The sequence below is a fragment of the Bos javanicus genome, chromosome 8 (genome assembly GCF_032452875.1).
Source record: "Bos javanicus breed banteng chromosome 8, ARS-OSU_banteng_1.0, whole genome shotgun sequence".
NCBI lineage: Eukaryota > Metazoa > Chordata > Mammalia > Artiodactyla > Bovidae > Bos > Bos javanicus.
This window is the reverse complement of record NC_083875.1, coordinates 102,331,358-102,349,930: the sequence shown is the minus strand read 5'-3', so window position 1 is coordinate 102,349,930 and position 18,573 is coordinate 102,331,358. Positions and strand designations below refer to the sequence as shown.

The following is an 18,573-nucleotide window of genomic DNA, read 5'->3' as shown; positions in this document are numbered from 1 at the left end:
ATCATTCAACAGATTGGGCAGAGTCTGTCAGACTCAGTGTGTGTCAGCTATTATAACCTAGTCTGACTACCAAGTTGATAGCACCTGAAAAATATGAATTATACACCTATACATTTTCCTTCAGCCTCTGAAGTTTGTTATTGGCATTAACTATTGAACAAATAACATGTATTTAAGGGAACACTTGGCAATTTTTTTTGTTTTATTTTTGAAATAATTATAGATTCACAGTAAGTTTTAAAAGAAGTACCAAGAGGTCCCAGAAACTCTTCACCCAGTTTCTACCATTGGTAACGTCTTAATAATTGTAACAAAGTCAGGAAATTGACATTGGTACAATCCATAAATCTCACTCAGATTTTACTGGTTTTACATGCACTGTGTGTGTCTAAAGCTCGCTGCAATTTTATCATGTGTAGGTTTGTACAACCTCACAATCAAGACTTGCACCATCACCACAAACATCCCCCCTGCTATCCTCCCTTACAGTCACACCCGTCTCCTTCTCCTTCTGTATCTTCCCTCACCACCACCCTGCCATCCCCCTTCTAACCCTTGGCAACCAGTAATCTGTTGTCTATCTCTGTCATTTTGTCATTTTGAGACTGTTATATAAATGGAATCAGACAGTTTATAGCCTTTTAAGTTTAGCTTTATTTCACTCAGTATAATTTCACGTTTGTATTTTAGTGTATATATGTCAGCAATTATGATTCTGTATTTGTCAGGGGATAAAATGATATTAAAATGTCTCCCTCCTAGATTCATCAAATGGCTGGTCTTATCTCTGACTTAAATTGGGATCTTTTTATTTCTCTATCTTAAGTATTATATTTATATCTTAAGTAATCTTACCTATAAACATGAATAGGGTAATGTGTGTGTGCTAAGTTGCTTCAGTCATGTCAGACTCTGTGACCCCATGGACCACAGTCTGCAGGCTCCTTTGTCCATGGGATACTCCAGGCAAGAGTACTGGAGAGGGCTGCCATGCCCTTCTCCAGGGGATCTTCCCCATCCAGGCATCGAATCCACGCCTCTTATGTATGTCTCCTGCAGAGAGGCCCTTTCTTTAGCACCAGCGCCACGTGGGAGGCCCAAGCAGAGTAATAAGGTTGGTTAAATGTTAACTCCACTGCATACTGCAATGTTTTAAGGCAAATGTTCAAAGGTTACATTTTGTACAAACATTATAATTGAGGGAGTAGGGAGTCTCATTTGATGAAAGTGTTTCAGGGCACTTTCTTACAATAAAAATTAGAATAAAAACAAAAGAAGGTAAAGTGTTAGAAAATTTAAACTAAATTATTTTAACTGTCTTACTTTTCAAAAGTATAGAGCAATTAGCAAATAAAGACTGTGTTATCCTCTTCATCATCAGGAAGCCAGTATACAGAACATATAGCTCTTTATGTCAAGCCAGGTCACGTGGGTGATTATCTGATTGTTCCAGAAACTCAGAAACTTGTTAGGCCACAGCTTTCTAATGCCATATGGATTACAGGAATAGCTAGTATTCTAAAAGTGGTCATAGAAGAACTAAATTCTATTCTATATATTGCTTTTGAATCAGAGAAACTCACAAACCTATGGCACTCAATCCATTAAAAATCTTTTAAACTTACGACCAAGAGGCAGGGGAGGGGGCAGGGTTTCACCTTGTGTTCTGTCCCGAGTTCTTTTCTTACTATCTAGGCTTCTGTTGTAAAACTGGATGTGAGTGGTCTAGGAAATGCCATACAGCTCTGTTCATTTCAGTCAAGTACACTTTACACTGGAGACCTTTCAGAGTTATTGTTGGTACTATGGACAGGGAGTGTGAGACAGACTTCACATTTATTTTTTAATCCTGAAATCTGCTAGCTATCATAAGGCATTGGCTAAGAGAAATACAACTTTTACAAGTATAAACTGGTTCAGCTTTTGGGAATAATTTTGTCAATATCTATGAATCTGAGAATGCTTATGCCTTTTGTCCTGCAATTCTGCTTCTAGGAATCTATCCCTTGATACAATCATATACAAGCAAAGATGCTCATACACATATGATGTTCTTTGCAGTACTGTTAATTATTTTGAATAATTAGAAACAAGGTAAATTTCCACTATTTTGGAAAAGCTTAAATAAAATTATGGCACATGAAACTATGAAATAATAGGCAGTATTAAAAAGAATTAAGTAGATGAGAAAAATCTCTAGGATTTTTAAGTGGAAAAAGGAAAAAATGGTGAGGGTCTTGGAAGTATGCATGCACAACTGTTAAGTGGCTATCATGGGCAGGGGTAGCTTGTGAAGAAAAATAATAACTTTTTATATTTAATATTGTTTTGAATTTTCCAAAATGAGCATGTATGTATATTATTACTTGCATAGCTTAAAAAAAATCAAGGCAATTTTATCAACAGAATATATCCCTCAAACAACAGGAAGACCTCATCAGCTGCTTATCTTGCTGGTATTTTTAATACCCATCTGGCAATGTAGGGTGGCAATGTTTACAACTGCAACTTCATATTTAGATTTAACATAAGAATCAAAGTATATTTGACCTTTTGAAAAGCGGGATTTAGGTTAGATACAGTATTTTTAAAATGACCTTTCTTAATAAGATACCTGAGCTATTCAAAAATTGTGTTTTGTCAACAAACAAATAATACACTAAGGGAGGAATGCATGCAACCGTCAAGACTGGAACCTAATTTTCTTGGTCAGCCCTGCAGTGCTCGGCAAATAGTAAGCAACAAATACTGACTGAACGATGGGTGAATCAACAGTTTAAATCTTTCCAGTAGCACCCACTTTTTAAAAAGCAGGACAGTAGCAAGGATAGATGATGGAGCTGCTAGTTACTGGCTTTTCAAATGAGGCTGAGAAGGAGCTGTCCCCTCTTTCTACCCAGGAAGTTAAGAATTTGGTGGAGGACAGTGTTCAGTGGCTCACGTCTTGGCGATCTGTGAATCGAAAAATCATTCAATTTCAGAACCAAACAGAATATGAGGGGAAACAACTGAGTTGCCACTAGTTATACTCTTATAATTTTGCTCAGACTAAAAGGAAAGGGTTTCGGTGGGTGTCAAACTGTCGGCAAATCACTTATGTCTACATTTTCATCTGAAAAACGAGAATAAGCACTTTCATAGGTTTCTGTTGTTTATTTTTTAATAGGGAAAATGTGTAAACTTTTATAAAATGCTACCAATATAGTGGCCATTCCATACAGTGCAATGAATGTTTCCTATAAATTTAATGTCAGACTGAGTGGAAAAGCACTCAGCGACTAAAGCTGTATATTCTCAAAGTTCGGGGTAATCTCATTCACCTCTTTCATCTTCATCCCAACCTCATCTACCGAGCCGGTGCGGGTCACCAGGCGGACGACCGGCGCTTCCCTGGGCTGCCAGGCCGGGGGAAGACCACAGCCGGCGCCTGGCCTCAGTGCTCGGGGCCGAGCCGACAGTCTCGCCCACCCGGGGCAATTTCGCGGCGGTTCTGGGGCTCTCGTGGGACACTCCTACCTACTGTCCGGAGTCGGGTCCCCAACGTTTTCCCCGCTGGTAGAGGGAGGTGTCCAAGCTAGGGAGCCCCGGGGCGGAGGAGCCGGAAGGCAGGCGAAGCCCGCGGGGGCACGGGGCGGAGGGCGGGTGGGAGGCGGAGAAGCGGGAAGCACAAGGCGCGCGCTCCCGCGAGCACAGGCGGCGGGCGGGGACGGGGGGCGCGCGCCGGGGCGGGGCACCCGGAGGCGGGGTCTCTAGGGCGGCAGCAGGAAGAGGGCGCCCTGGAGCCGAGCCGGAGGGCGGCTGAGGGCGGGGCCCAGGGAGGGCGTCGACGCTGAGGGGCGGGGTGAGGCGAGGCGGGGACGCGCTCGGGGGGTGGGGAAGGCGGGGGCGCGGCGGTGGCGGGAGCGTCCCTGGTCTCCGCCCCTGTTTCCCACTCTCTCTCCACCTCCGACCGGCCCGGGCTCCGGAGAGGCGCCGTTTGCCGGTTCCCGGAGCCGCCCTGTTGCCGCCGCCTCCTTCCTCCGCTCGCGGTGAGCCCGTCAGTCTCCGCACTGTGCTCGCCTCCGTCTGGGCCATGGATGGGTAAGTGCTCGGCGGCGCGGTGGTCACCGGGCTGCGCTCGTCCTCTTTTCCGCAGCTCTCGGCCGGACGCGCCGGAGCTGGGAAGCCGGGCGCGGCGCCGGCGACCAGAGGAGCGGCCCCGGCCGAGCCCGACGGCGGGGCTTCCGGGCGCCTCCTTTGGGGAGCCCCGAATCGCGGAGAGGCGGCCCGCTGCAGCCTCTCTTTCCCCCTCGGAGCGCCCCCCGACCCCGTTCTGCCGCCCCTGTACACCCTCGCCCCGGGAAGCGGCGGAAAGCCCGGTGCAGCGCCCGGGTTCCGAGGTCCGCCCTCCGCCCGAGAGTCGGGGGAGCCCGGCCCGGCCTCCCGACACTTCCTCTCAGAAAATGGTGCGCGGCGCTGGGGGAGGCGGAGGCGGCGCTCGGGGCGGGCGTCCTCCCGCTCGGGGAGTTGGTGTTTACCGGTGAGGTGGGGCGAGCGCTGGAGCTTCCCCTGGCGGGGAGACGAGTGGCGGCGGAGTGGCGGACGGCGAGGGCACGCGCCGGTAAACGTCTGGGCGGCGACCCGGTCCCGGAGCCGGGCCCCACGCGGTCTCCGGGCTTGTGCTGGGAGCTGGTTACGATTACGGTACTCCGGGCGTCTGGACTCGGTGAACGGGGATGCGTCCCCTTACCAGCCCCACCTCCGCCCCCAAGGAACTTCGTGAATTCCCTGCGCTGTATGCAAAAAAAAAAAAAAGTGCGATTTTCCGGGCGCTTTGAAACGCTCTAAAAGTGAATGAAGTCTGTGGCCAAAATAAAGATTTGGGATCATCGGTGTAAATATTTCTCTGGGGACCCAGGCTCCTTGGGTGGGACCAAACCAATATTTGAATGATTAAGAAAATAACTAGATTAAGATCTTAGTGAATTAGTTGAAGATCCTAGTCCGTCAAGGTTAAAAAAAAAAAATCTCCTGCTCTCTTAGAGCCTGCAGATCCACTTACTTATTTTCATTATGCACTTGAGATTTTGGTTGCCTGTTACTTGATTTTGATGGCAAGATTTCTGTAAACCTTTTGGTTGTAGAATATATGGAACTTGCATGTACAGTAAAATCACGTATATGTTGCCATATAGTTGACTGTTGTCATGCTGTGTAAAGACCTTCCTGTGTAAAAGGATCTTCGAACAATTTTTCCCTTCATTAGATTTCATTTATCCTAGTTTTATAAATCTATAAATATATTTGAATGCAGATTGCACACTATTACAGACGTTAGGCAGAGTGCAGTTTTAGATTTCGCTTATTGTGATGTTCTCTAAAGTATTTTTAAGATTTAACTGAAGCTGTTTTTATTGTTTAATTGAAGCTTTTCTGAGAGCATTGTTCAAAACTCATTTTACTTCACCTTTTTTCAACTACACTTTCTATGGGTGCAAAATTTTGCTATCTTAAGTATTTGTGTGAGTATGCCAGTATTTCAGTTGAGGAAGGCTGTGAAAGTAGTATTTCATTATGTGTAGTGAATTGTCTGGACTAGTGGTTTGACGTGAGACGTGGAAGCAGGCTAGCTTTTTGTATTGGAAACTTTACAGTGTTATAAAGAGGACTCTTGGATTATGCATCTTGGCTGTTAAACTCTTGAGCAACTGTGAAGTGCAAACTTACTCTTTTGGGTAGTGTTTAAGAAATTAACTTTTTCTTCCTCCTAAATGTGGTTTGAAAGCTAAGAATGAGTTTATTGGTTTAAGTATATGAGGCAATAAGAAATACTGAAAGGTAAGTTCATTTGGGAGTTCAAGTAGAAGCATGCTCTTTGTATCCAGACTAATACTGTGGTATACCTTACACAATCTAATTTTTTATGTGCAGATGTCAGAGATATCACATTTAAATTTAAAACAAACCAAATTCGAGTTTCCAAAGTGTATAAGAAAAATTTTTAATCTGTATCGTTATTGTTTAAAACAAATTTGCATCATTAGACAAATATAAATTTATTTCTAGTAAGTAATGATATAGGTTATTAACAATATATAGAATTTTATTAGAGCTTTCTTTTAGAAGATATTGAGACAAACTTAATTGAAAACAGTTTCTTTTGGGTTAGAAGAGATAGATTTTTGTTTGACAGAAGTATATAGGGTTTTTTACATCTTGATGTTAAGGGATATGGTTTTTAACTCTGAGCTTACGCTTTCAGGAAGCTAATTAAATTTCTGCATTTTTCCATAGCCTGAAAAAAGGTCCTTTTTCATTATTTTGGATAGTTAAAAAAACAACAAACCTCCAGTCAACATATCTTTCTAGTTCCACCTCAGATGCCAACTCTCCTTGTGTGTGTGTATGTGTGTGTATGTTCATTTCTTTCTGAGGTAATTTAATCACAGACATGATGTGGTAGGACTTTTTTAAAAGCAAATCTTTGACAATTTTGATGTCTTAAGTTTGGTGTTTGTAATTATTTCAGTTCTAAGGCTGTCTTAGCTATATTTTGGTGAGCCATTTGGGTGGTGGATGCAAATTTTCAAGATATTTTCTATTTCTATAAAATCCACTCACTGGTTTTGTTTCATTTAAAACTTGAAGTATGGTTACTCATGCCAGTGATTTAAAAGAATGAACTTGGTGATTATAAGGCTTGGCTGGATTTGTTAAATAGAGGTGAATGGATAAACCCATTTTCATTTTACTGAAACAATTATTTTTCTAAATCCTGAAAGCAAATTTGATTTATTGTTTCTTACATTGCTGTTGAAGCTTTGCTTTTACACTCTGTTGGCTAGACTGTCCCATCGCTTTTCTTTGTACTAACATTTCACAACTTGTCACATTCTTATTTTTATTATTTATTATAATATTTTTCTTTTTTCTTTGTCTTATCTCTGTCTTTTAAAAACTTGTTTCTAACTTTGTTTTCCATTTTCTCTTTTTACTTTTTCCATACAGTGTTGTTACAGATCTTATAGCAGTCGGTTTAAAGGTAGGAATCTTTTAATATCCTTCCATAAGCATTTAAAAATCTTAGTTTTGGCATTTTTTTTCCAATGGTGAAATCATCTCACCTGTTCATAAAATTACCTGTTTTACTGTATGGTAATAATCTTTAGTCTTTATTTAGCTCCACCATTAGTAGATCTGTAGGTTTTATGTGTGTATAAAAAGTGGTGACAATATTAGCTTGTTTCTATAAAATGTGAACAAAAAGTTTCACTTGAACTGTCAGTGTATTTGTTTTTGTCTTGTTTTAACAGTTACATGTAACCTTGGCTCTGATTTATTTTCCTGTCATGTCCTTCCTTTTATCTTCTCTTGGATACATTTCTGAGTAATAAAATAAAAATAGCAGCTAAAGTTTCTTCAGTTCCTATTATATGCAAGCTGCTTTACATATATCTCACTAATCATTAAAATATTTATTCAAATTAGGTATTAATATTCCCATTTTAGAGATGAAAAAAATAGGTTCAGAAAGTTTATGTTTAAGGCATGGTGCCTCGGAGTTCAAACCCATGTCTTTGTGGTTCTAAAACCAGACTTTTTTTTTCCTTTATTTTTACCTCACTGCCAGTAATGAGGAGGGTACTGCCTACAAGATGAACAGCAGGAGAGCTGGATTATTAATATTTTACAGTAATGATTCTTCTAAGTTACACGTCATTTCAGTTTTATCAAAGTCGTTTGATTTATTGGATTCTGAAATATAAATCAAGTTCGTTAATATGAGACTGTTAAAATATAGATGGAAGTTTAAGATTTCTTTTTAGCAATTTGGTATTTGATATACCTGAATTGAAAATCTAGTTCTAAAGGCCACTGACAGTTCAGATTACTGTAAAAAATAGAAACAGTTCATGTGTACATTGCGTGTGTTTTATTAAAGCTGTTCTGCTTTCTGTCCATCAGCTCTTGCTAACCATTTCAGTACTTCTGCATTTGGGCTTATTAGATCTGATGGTGGTGCTCATATTCTTAAAACATCTTAAGATATAAGCATACATATAGTGAACAGCATTTTAGTTAACAATAGGTTGCTCAAGATAAGCATAATTGGGAACTACTGCTTATATTGTCTTTTGAAGTTGAATGGTGTTAGCTTACTTTAACAAACTTTGAATGTATTTTATGAGTTGAAAATAAATGGAGAAGCCGCTTTTGGTGGGATATACATTTTTTTTTGGTAGATCCTTAGGTCAGTTTCTCGTTTGGGAGTGAATACTCCTAGATTAGAAACTGCAGGCTTACATTTTGGATCCCTTTTGGTGTTTCGGTAGGGGCCTATGAAGGAAGGGATATTTAAAGTGAGCATTGCTTTGGTCTTACCAGAAATGTAATTTGTGATTCTAGAGTTCATCTGGGAAAAATGAATACATGAGACATTTTAAAAATTTACCACTTGGGAATTGAGGAGTTATGCTTGAAGGACTGTCATGCCTGTTTTGTTGTGGGGAAAATATATATCTTGATGATAAATAAAAGAAAAATTTAAATGCAGGGCGCAAGGGACTGGATTTGAATATACAATTTGGATTTCTGAGTACCTGTGTTGCAGCAAGCACTTTGGAAAGAAAGATCAAATCCTACTCTGAAGAAAAGATGAGCTGATTAGTTGGTTCACCAGGCAGTACTGGAAATGTCTGTAAAATTATTCGTTATATGAAGAACATTCTCATAAGGTTGTTCTGCTGCTTTCTTGGATCCCATCCAAGGAAGTTTAGCTACCAAGTAATAGGCCAATAAGGCTCATATTTCCTCTAAATTTTATAAACCAAAATTAGCGAATTTAAAATAAGTCCTTCAAGAATGTCTGTTACTTTTTTTTTTTTTTTTAATTTGCTCTCTGAATATGGTGACACAGGAAAGAGTTTTAACCAGTTAAAGAGTGGATTTCAGGTGGTACTCTGTCAGTTGCTTTCCTGGATGCAGGAAAGTAATATGCATCTTATTTTAGGGACTTGAAAATACCCTTAAATATGAAATCCATTATCTTAGAGAAAGAAAACTAAATTGTTTTTAGAGATTAAGTGACTCACTGGAATGTGTCATGAGGGCAGGAATTTTTGATATTTCCTTCACTACTGTGTTTCCAGTGTCTGGCACATACTAAGCTCTCAGAAATGCTTGATGAATGATGAGTGGATGCCAGATTCTCACACAGCCAATTAGGTGGCAAACTTATACTGGAACCCAAGCCTCCTAATTTTGCTTGTGTTTCTTCTAATAGGTATATACCATGGTGAGAGAGGATTAAGTTCATTTTTTAGATTGGAATTTTCTTGAAGATGGCTAAACATTTTCAGGCAGCTTATGTGTGCCATGTTTGAGATTTATTTATACCTAGTTGTGTACCCTGGATGTTCTTTGCAAGATACCAGTTTTTGAAGTGAAGTGAAGCCGCTTAGTCGTGTCTGACTCTTCATGACCCCACAGACTGTAGCCTACCAGGTTCCTCCATCCATGGGATTTTCCAGGCAAGAATACTGAAGTGGGTTGCCATTTTCCTTCTCCAGGAGATCTTCCCGACCCAGGGATTGAACCCAGGTCTTCCACATTGTAGGCAGACCTTTACCATCTGAGCCACCAGAGAAGCTCAGTTTTTGAGCCTTGTCTAAATTAGGCAAGGAAATTACTTCTCAGAAAATGCTTGTTTTATTTCCCTTCTTTTTTTAGTATTCTGAAATGCTTTTTAAAACATCAAGAAGGGATTGCTGTTCTTAATTTTCAATTCTTTTAAATAAAGAATGAACCAGGTGGTTATGAGTGATACTGAATGTTTCAAAAACTTTATTATACCAGATAAAGCATCACCACTGTGGGTAACAAAGCTTTTAATGTGTGTACCTAAGTATATTTTAAGTTTCCAGTTCATACTTTAATTATTACTACCTAGTTTATCTTAAATATTTTTCATATTCCTAGATAATTTTTCAGGATACTATTATAGCTGTTAAATGATTTTCTAAAATGATAATCTTGCGTATCAACCATATTAGGGATTTTCTGGTTTGTCTTTCTATTTTAAAATGATTCCATGAGTGTAGAAAAACAAGTTTAGGAAGGATTATAATAGGCTTCTAATAATTATCATTGCCTGTCACCATATAGGAAAGAACAATGCATCGTATTTAAATTAATTTTTTTTAACTTGACTCTGAATTAGAAATTAACCTAAATTAATTTTGAAGATCAATTTTCTGTTTGCTCCACCAGGAGTTAGCAGACTACATACAGCCTGTGGACCAAATCCAGCTTGCCGCCTGTTTTTGTAAATAGTTTTAGTGGAACACCGCCATGAAATAGTTTTAGTGGAACACCGCCATGCTCATTAGTTTGCATATTGTCTGGGTACTTTGATACAATGACAGAGGGGTTAGATCAGCCACCGTATGACAGCAAATTCGAAAAGATTTACTTTCTGACCCTTTGGACAAAAAAAATTCATCTGCTACTTGTTGTGCTTCAACTACAGAAAATACTGAAGGCCAGGAATTTTTTTTTTCTTTTAAACTGAACTTAATTTACATAGAGTGAAATGCACGGATCTTAAGGGTACAGTGCAGTAAATTTGACAAACTTATCCCCCTGTTTCCTGTTGCCCTCTTCCAGACCCAGTCTAGGCAACTCTTTTGATTTCTGTCACCACAGATTAATTTTGCATGTTTTGAACTTAATATAAATGGAATAAAATATTCATGCGGCGTATATACAGTATGAGCTTCCCTGATGGCCCAGTGGTAAACAGTCTGCCAGCCTATGCAGGAGACTCAGGTTCCATCCCTGGGTCGGGAAGATCCCCTGGAGAAGGAAATGGCAACCCACTCCAGTGTTCTTGCCTAGAAGATGTCTTGGACAAAGGAGCCTGAAGGTCTATAGTCCAAGGGGTCGCAGAAGAGTTGGACATGACTTAGTGCTAAAACAAAGATACACAGCATAAGCTCTTTGATGTCTGGCTTTTACTCGGCAAAATGGATTTTTAGATTTATTGATATCTATGTTTTATGTATCAGTATGTTTTTCTTCTTTCTTAATGAGAGTATTCCATTGTGTGAATATGTCATGATATTTAAAAATCCATCCTCATGTTGATAGGCATTTAGATTCTTTTCAAATTGGAGCTATTACGAATAAAGCTACTATAATAAACATTTGTGTATGTCTTTCCATAGATGTTTGTTTCATTGTACACCATGCCTCAGAGTAAAACTGGGTGTGTGTGTATTTAACTTGGTTATTTTGCAAAATGTTGCACCACTTTACATTCTGACCAGCTTTGTATTACAGTTCAGGTTGCTTCACATCCTTGCCAAGACTTTACTGTTAGCCATGCTAGTAAGTATAACTAGAAGGGCCAGTAGTGTCTTACTGTAGTTTTAATTTCCATTGACCTGATGCCGGGTAGTAGTGTGTACCCTTCCACGTGCTTGTTAGCCATTCACTCACCTTCTTTTATGAATGTTAACTTTTTTGCTCGTTCCTTTAAAGTGGATTTCTTATAGACCACATACAGTTAGGTCTTTTTTTTTTTAAACCCACTCTGAACAGTGTCTTTTAATTGGTATATGTAGACCATTACCTTTCATACTTCAAGGGATGATTAAGAGGGGTGAATTAATAAGTATCTTCACTGACTTGTTCTTTGTTTTTATTTTTTCTCCTCTCATTTTTTTTTGCCTTCTCTGGTTTTAGTTGAGCATTTTCTGTGATTCCTTTATCTCCTCGTAGTCTCTCCTCATAAGGAAAGGAAGACTACTGAAGAAGGAATTAGTGAAGGTATTTTATACTTCTTATTCTTAATTTATCTAAAAGATTTTATTTAAAGTAATAGTAACAATATATTGGGTGATTATAGTATTTAGTCTCTCATAGTTTAAAAGCATTTTTAGTGGTTGCAGTCTGCATTTACAACTTTAAGTCCACCTCCAAATAATACTATACTGCTTCATGTGTAGTGCAGGTAGCTTAAACAGTGAAAGTGAAATCACTCAGTCGTGTCCGATTCTTTGTGACCCCATGGACTGGAGCCTACCAGGCTCCTCCATCCATGGGATTTTCCAGGCAAGAATACCAGAGTGGCTTGCCATTTCCTTCTCCAGGAGATCTTCCCCATCCAGGGATCGAACCCGGGTCTCCCACATTGTAGACAGATGCTTTACCATCTGAGCCACCAGGGAAGCTTAAACAGAGCATTCCCAATTTGTCCTTCCAGTCCGTTAGGACATTGTTATCTTTCCTTTTCTAAAAAAGTATTTGTGTGTTTGGCTCTTCATTGCTGAGTGGGATTTTCTGTAGTTGTGGTGAGTGGGGGCTGCTCTCCACTTGTGTTGCAGGGACCTCTTATTGCGGCGGCTTCTCTTGTTGGAAGGCACAGGTTCTAGGCGTACACGCTTCCGTAGTTGTGTCTCCCGGGCTCTAGAGGCTCAGTAGTGGTGGAGTGTGGTCTTAGTTGTCCCATGGCATATGGGATCTTCCCGGACCAAGGGTGGAACCCATGTCTCCTGCATTGGCAAGTGGATTCTTCACCACTGGGCCATCAAAGAAGCCCTCATCTTTCATTTTACTTAATTATATGCTGTAATCACCCAATATATTGTTACTGTTATTACTTTAAATAAAGTCTTTTAGATAAATTAAGAATAAGAAGTATAAAATACCTTCACTAATTCCTTCTTCAGTAGTCTTCCTTTCCTTATGTAGGTCTGAGTTCTGATCTGTTTAATTTTTCTTCTTCCCAAAGACCTTCTTTTAATATTTTTTTGCAGAGGGGGTCTACTAACAGTACATTTCCTTGGTTTTTGTGTGAGGAAGTCTTTTTCTTCTTTACTCTTCATATAGAAATTCTAGATTGGTGTTTTTTTCTTTTTTTCCTTCTCTATTAACACTTTAAATATTCCACTTTTCTTTCCTCTTTCTTCCATGGTTCTGATGAGAAAGTAACCTCTGTAATTCTTATCCTTACTTCTCTGTTAAGTAAGATGTTTTCCTCTTTTTTTTTTTTCCTCCAATATTTTCTCTTTGTTTTTGGTTTTCTGCAGTTTGAATGATACGCTGAAGTACGTATTTTTTGGCATTATCCTGTTGGTGTTCTCTGAGATCCTGGTTTTGTGGTTTGGTGTCTATCATTGATTATAGAAAGCTCTTAGTCATTCATTATTTTCAGATTTTTTTTTTCTTCACTCTCTCCTTTTCTTTCTGCACCACCCCCCATTCTTTTTTTCTTCTTGCATTTCAGTTTGGGAGGTTTCTACTGGAATTAACCTTCAAGCTCATAATTCTTCCTCAGCCATGTCAGTCTGTTGATGAGAATTATATAAGATTGGTATTATTTCTTTCTTAAATGTTCAATAGAATTAATCAGTGTAGAATTAATCAGTGTAGCTATCTGTGGATGATTTTCTTTGTGGGAAGGTTTCTAATTATGAATTCAGCTTTAAAAATAGATATTGAGCTACTCAGGTTTTTTTCTTTCTTTAGTTATATCCCACAGAATTTGGTATACTGGGTTTTAATTTTTACTTAGTATAAAGTATTTTCTACTCTTCCTGTGATTCTCTTTTTACCTATGATTATTTATAAGTACATGATTTAACTTCTGAATATTTGGGAGTTTAATTTCTAAATATTTGGTTTCCAACCCAAATCTTGGAATTTCTAGTTTTTTTTTAAAAAATGCTGCTTTGAGTAGAGAAAATGCTCTGTACCGTTTCAGCCCTTTACATTTCCTGAGATTTGTTCTAATGTCAAGCTATGGTCTGTCTTTGTGAATGTTCTATGTAGACTTGAAAAAATGTATAGTTTACTTTTGTTGGGTGTAGTGCCTCCTTATAAATGTTGGTAGGATAAACTGGTTGAAGTTGCAAGTCTTCTGTAATCTTCCTGATTTTCTTTCTCTTCTGTTCATTATCAAAAGAAGAGAGGGATATTGGAATTTCCATCCACAGTTGTGGTTTTCTTAAATTTTTTCTATAGTTCTGTCCGTTTTTGCTTTATATATTTTAAAGTTCAATTACTCTAGTGGTAAAGAACCCACCTGCCAATGCAGGAGATGTAAGAGGCCTGGGTTGGGAAGATCCCCTGGAGGGAGGGCATGGAAACCCACTCCAGTATTCTTGCCTGGAGCATGGACAGAGAAGCCTGGCAGGCTCCAGTCCATGGGGTCACACACATTTGGACATGACTGAAGCAAAGATGCATTCACATTTAGGAATGTTATATTTTCTTGATGAATTAACCTTTTAAAAAATCATTTGTGATATACATCTTTACCTAGTAATAGTTCCTGTCCCCAAATCTACTTTGTCTTATAGTAATAAAGTCATTCTAGTTGTTCCATTTTTCTTGGGATTAATATTTGTGTGGTATATCTTTTCTTCCTGTTCCCCCTTTTTTTCCCTTTTAATTTTTCTGTATTTAAGATAGATTAAAGGGTGGATGAACCAGAGATAGTAAGGAGCAAGATGGTAGTCTTAATCTGCTTGAAGGATTAGTTTCCAAAAGACTGGCTTCTCTTGCTTTCTCTGATGAAAATGAGCTACCTTATGGAGAGGCCCGTTTACAGACTGAACCCTGCCAGCAATCACTGGAGTGAATGCGGAAGCAGGGCCTCCGTTTCCTCTGTTGAGCCTTGAGATATTCTAGTCTGTGAGAGACCCTGAACCAGAGAATGGAACTAAGCCATGCCTAGATTCCTGGCTCTCAGAAATTGAGTTTAAAAAAAAAATTTTTTTTTTTTTTTTTTTGAGAACTTCCCTAGTGGTCCAGTCGTTGAAACTCTGTGCTGCCAATGCAGGGGGCAAGGGTTTGATCCTTGGTCACAGAACTAAGATCTCGCATGCCACATAACCAAAAAGAAAAAGAAAAAATTTTAAAAACTTTAAGTTACTAGATTTTGGGATAATTTGTTAGGTATCCATGTATAACTAATATAACTAACTACCAGTAGTGAATAAATATTGAAAGATGAGTAATAAAATAGCTTATTAATGTCTAAGGGTTCCCTGGTGGCTTAGTGGTAAAGAATCTGCCTGTAGTGCAGGAGACACAGGTTCAATCCCTGGATTGGGAAGATCCCCTGGAGGAGGGCATGGCAATCCACCTCAGTATTCTTGCCTGGAGAATCCCATGAACAGAGGAGCCTGGCAGGCCACAAACCATAGGTCATAAAGAATTGGACATGACAGAAACAACTTAAAATGCACGCAAGATTATAAAAAATGCAAGTGCTTTTTTGATTGTAAATCACTGTGCATATGACTTTTTATATTACCACATTCTCTCTCTCTGATAGCTTACTGTAGTTTGTACATATGATTTTTACTTTATATTTTCTTTTTTCTTATTGTACTGGTGGTGAATTTCATTGATACCTTATTTTTTAAAACTTGAATACAAACTTACAGAAAGGTTGCAGAGTACTATTTAAAAAAACTTACATAATCATTAACCAGGCAATTCACATTTGCTCCATTGTTTTTTCATTTATAGTCTTTTCTCTCTATATATCTATATGTTACTTTCTGCAGATACATGTATATCTATTTTCCTTTTTTATCCTTCTGAATCATCATTTGGTTAGCATGATTTTCAGCCCAGCTCTCCGCTATATTAAGTTATTAATTTTCCCTTCTTAATTGTATGTCAAGGAGATTCCTTGCAACTTGATTGATATATTATTTTACTTTATTCTTTAACCCCTAAATACTTTAGAGTATATCATCTAAAAACAAAGACATTTGACATTACTGTAGCATAATTATCAAAATCTGGAAATTAATCTGAAGTGTTGCTTCAGTCTTTTTGACTCATGATATTGACATTTTAAAAGAATATAGGCATGTTATTGTGTAGGATATCCCATACTTTGAGTGTATATGTTTCTTTTAACTAGATTTAAGTGAATACCACAGAAGCTATGTTGTTCTTAGTGTATTTTTTCAGAAGGCAAAGGATGTTGATTTGTCCTGTTACTTGTGATGTGTTAACTTGATCGCTTGCCAGATTTTCCACTGTAAATTTACTGTTTCTCTCTTTGCAACTAGTTAGTATTTTGGGGAGTGATACTTTGAGGCCACACTAATATTATTTTAATTCTCAAGCTTTAACGTACTAGTTTTAACATCTATTTTGACGATTCTTGCCTGAAATTGTTATTACAATGATAGTTGTAAAGTGATGATTTTCTAATTTTACTTTTGGAATCAAGATTTCATTCACTAGCTGCTTCAAATGAACTGAGAAACTCTCATTCTTTTGCTGTTTTGTGGAATAAATGTTTTCTTACCTCACCTGTGAAGTCATCTGGACCTGGATCAGTAGTGGGGAGTAGGGATGTCTTTGTATATCATCTCACTATCTTTAATCCTTGTGGTCATTCAGATACTTTATTCCTCTCACACTAATTTTGGGATTTGGATTTGCTCTGTTGTTTTGTTTTTTTTCAGTCAGATAATTAACTCACATATTTTAAAATCTGCTGTTTCCTCATAAATGTATTTTCAACTATAAATTTATCTTTTAAGTGCTAAAGGTGGATCCCACAAGTTTTCGATTTGTGTTTTTCATTTTCATTATATCCAAATGTTTGTTTGTTTTCCTTATGATTTCAAAAATTTTATTTATTTATTTTTAAAGTACAGTTGAGTTACAGTGTTGTGTTTGTGATGCACAGCAAAGTGATTCAGTTACATATATATGTATATTTATATATGTGTACATATATCCTCTTTTTCAGATTGTTTTCCATTATAGTTTATTACAAGATATTCCCTGAGCTGTACAGTAGTTTATCTATTTTATATATATATATATAGCAATTTGTATCTGCTTATTCCAAACTCTTAATTTATCCCTCCCTCTTTTACCTTTGATAACCTATGTCTGTTTGATAACAAACCTAAGTTTGTTTCCTATGTCTCTGAATCTGTTTCTGTTTTGTGCATAAGTTCATTTATATCATATTTGAGATTCCACATGGAAGTGATATTGTATGATACTTCTGTTTCTCTTTCTGACTTCCTTCGTTTAATACGGTAATCTGTAGGTCCATCTGTGTTACTGCAGATGGATTATTTCATTCTTTTTTAAGTGGCTGAGTAATATTCATGTGTGTGTGTATCTTACAACTTCTTTATCCACTCATCTGTTGATGGACATTTTGATTGTGCCCACCTCTTGGCTATTGTAAATAGGACTGCTAGGAACATTGTGGTACATGTATCATTTTGGAAAAGTTGCCATTTTAACTCCAGGATTATTTAGTAGCTTTAAAAGTTTAGTTGTCAAACATTAGCTATTCTTTTCTTATCATTTCTAATTTTATTATAGAAACCATAGTATGTTCAGTATATTCCTTTGAATTGTATTGAAACTTCTTTTATGAACTAAAATGGGAATTGGCAACTATTGTCCAAGGACTAAACAGGGCTCACTGCCATCTATTTTTATACATCCTTTACTAAAATGGTCTTTATACTTGCAAGTGCTTGAAAGAAATCCAATGATTAATATTTTGTAACAGGTGAAAAATAGATAAGATTCAAATCTCAGTGTCTATAAATAAAATTATATTGAAACACAGCCATGCTCATTCATTTTCACATTGTCTGTGATTGCTTTTGTGAATTGTGACAGAGACTGTATGGCCTACAAAGTCTAAAATATCTTACTATTGGCCCTTTACATATAAAGTTTGCCAATCTGGCACAGTGTCTGTTTTTATAAATGTTTATTCTTAGCTGGCTGTCTGGTTCTGCATTCAGTGTATCTGTTAGCTCACGTTATTGATTGTTTTATTTGTTTTTTCTGGTCATATTTTATGTGTTTAGTCTATTGGTTTCTAAGAGAAATATATTAAAATTTCAATTCAGCTGTTGATTTGTCTTTTTTCCCTTATATTTCATCAAGGCTTTCCTTTCATTAGTTTGGTTCCAGAGATTCACACATCCCCTTAGCTTCTGCAGCTTCTCCATGGTTGGAGATGGGAGTTAACAGTTTATGCTAACTTCAGACTTCCAACTAACTTATTGCTTAATACAGAGAGTGCAAAGGACAGTGGTAGTCTCCGGCTTCAGACCCACCTGTTTATCACCTAGTACAGCAAGTACAAAGCATTATAACTTAGATATGTTATTGTGAAATTTTAGAATTCCACGGGTGGAGAGATGATTCAGAAAACTTCCAGGCAGAGGAAGAAAACAAGTCAGTTTTAAAGAAATGAATGTCAGACTGGCATCTAATACTGTATGCTAGATGAAAATGGGACTGTGTTTACAATTTTCTTAAGAAAAGTAATTTTTAACCCAGAATTCTTTACTGTCAAATGATTAATTATGAGGATAGGGTTTTTAGACACGCATGGACCCATAAAGTTTAACTTGGTGTCTACCGTCATTTAGGTAGTTATTTAAGGTTGCAGCAAAATAATGTGAACCAAGGACACGGAAGACAGAAGTTCAGGAAAAAGATAAGTCAACCCAGATGAAAGTGAAAAGAAGGCTTAAGTTAATGACTGTTCAGAAGTCCTAGAAAGCAGTCATTCAA

At 37.9% G+C, this 18,573-nt stretch overlaps 1 protein-coding gene across 2 annotated transcripts in view; it reads left to right on the top strand.

Moving 5' to 3' along the window:
* The first annotated feature begins 3,889 nt into the window (after positions 1 to 3,889).
* Positions 3,890 to 18,573, top strand: part of PTBP3 (polypyrimidine tract binding protein 3) — a 90,190-nt gene continuing 75,506 nt past the window's right edge. The window contains exons 1-2 of one of the 2 annotated variants that reach the window (XM_061426495.1): positions 3,890 to 4,080; positions 6,988 to 7,021. In XM_061426495.1, the coding sequence (XP_061282479.1) occupies positions 4,073 to 4,080; positions 6,988 to 7,021 (42 nt within the window). In that variant the 5' untranslated portion in view covers positions 3,890 to 4,072. The remainder of the gene's footprint in view (positions 4,081 to 6,987; positions 7,022 to 18,573) is intronic. The other variant, XM_061426494.1, reaches the window with a different exon arrangement.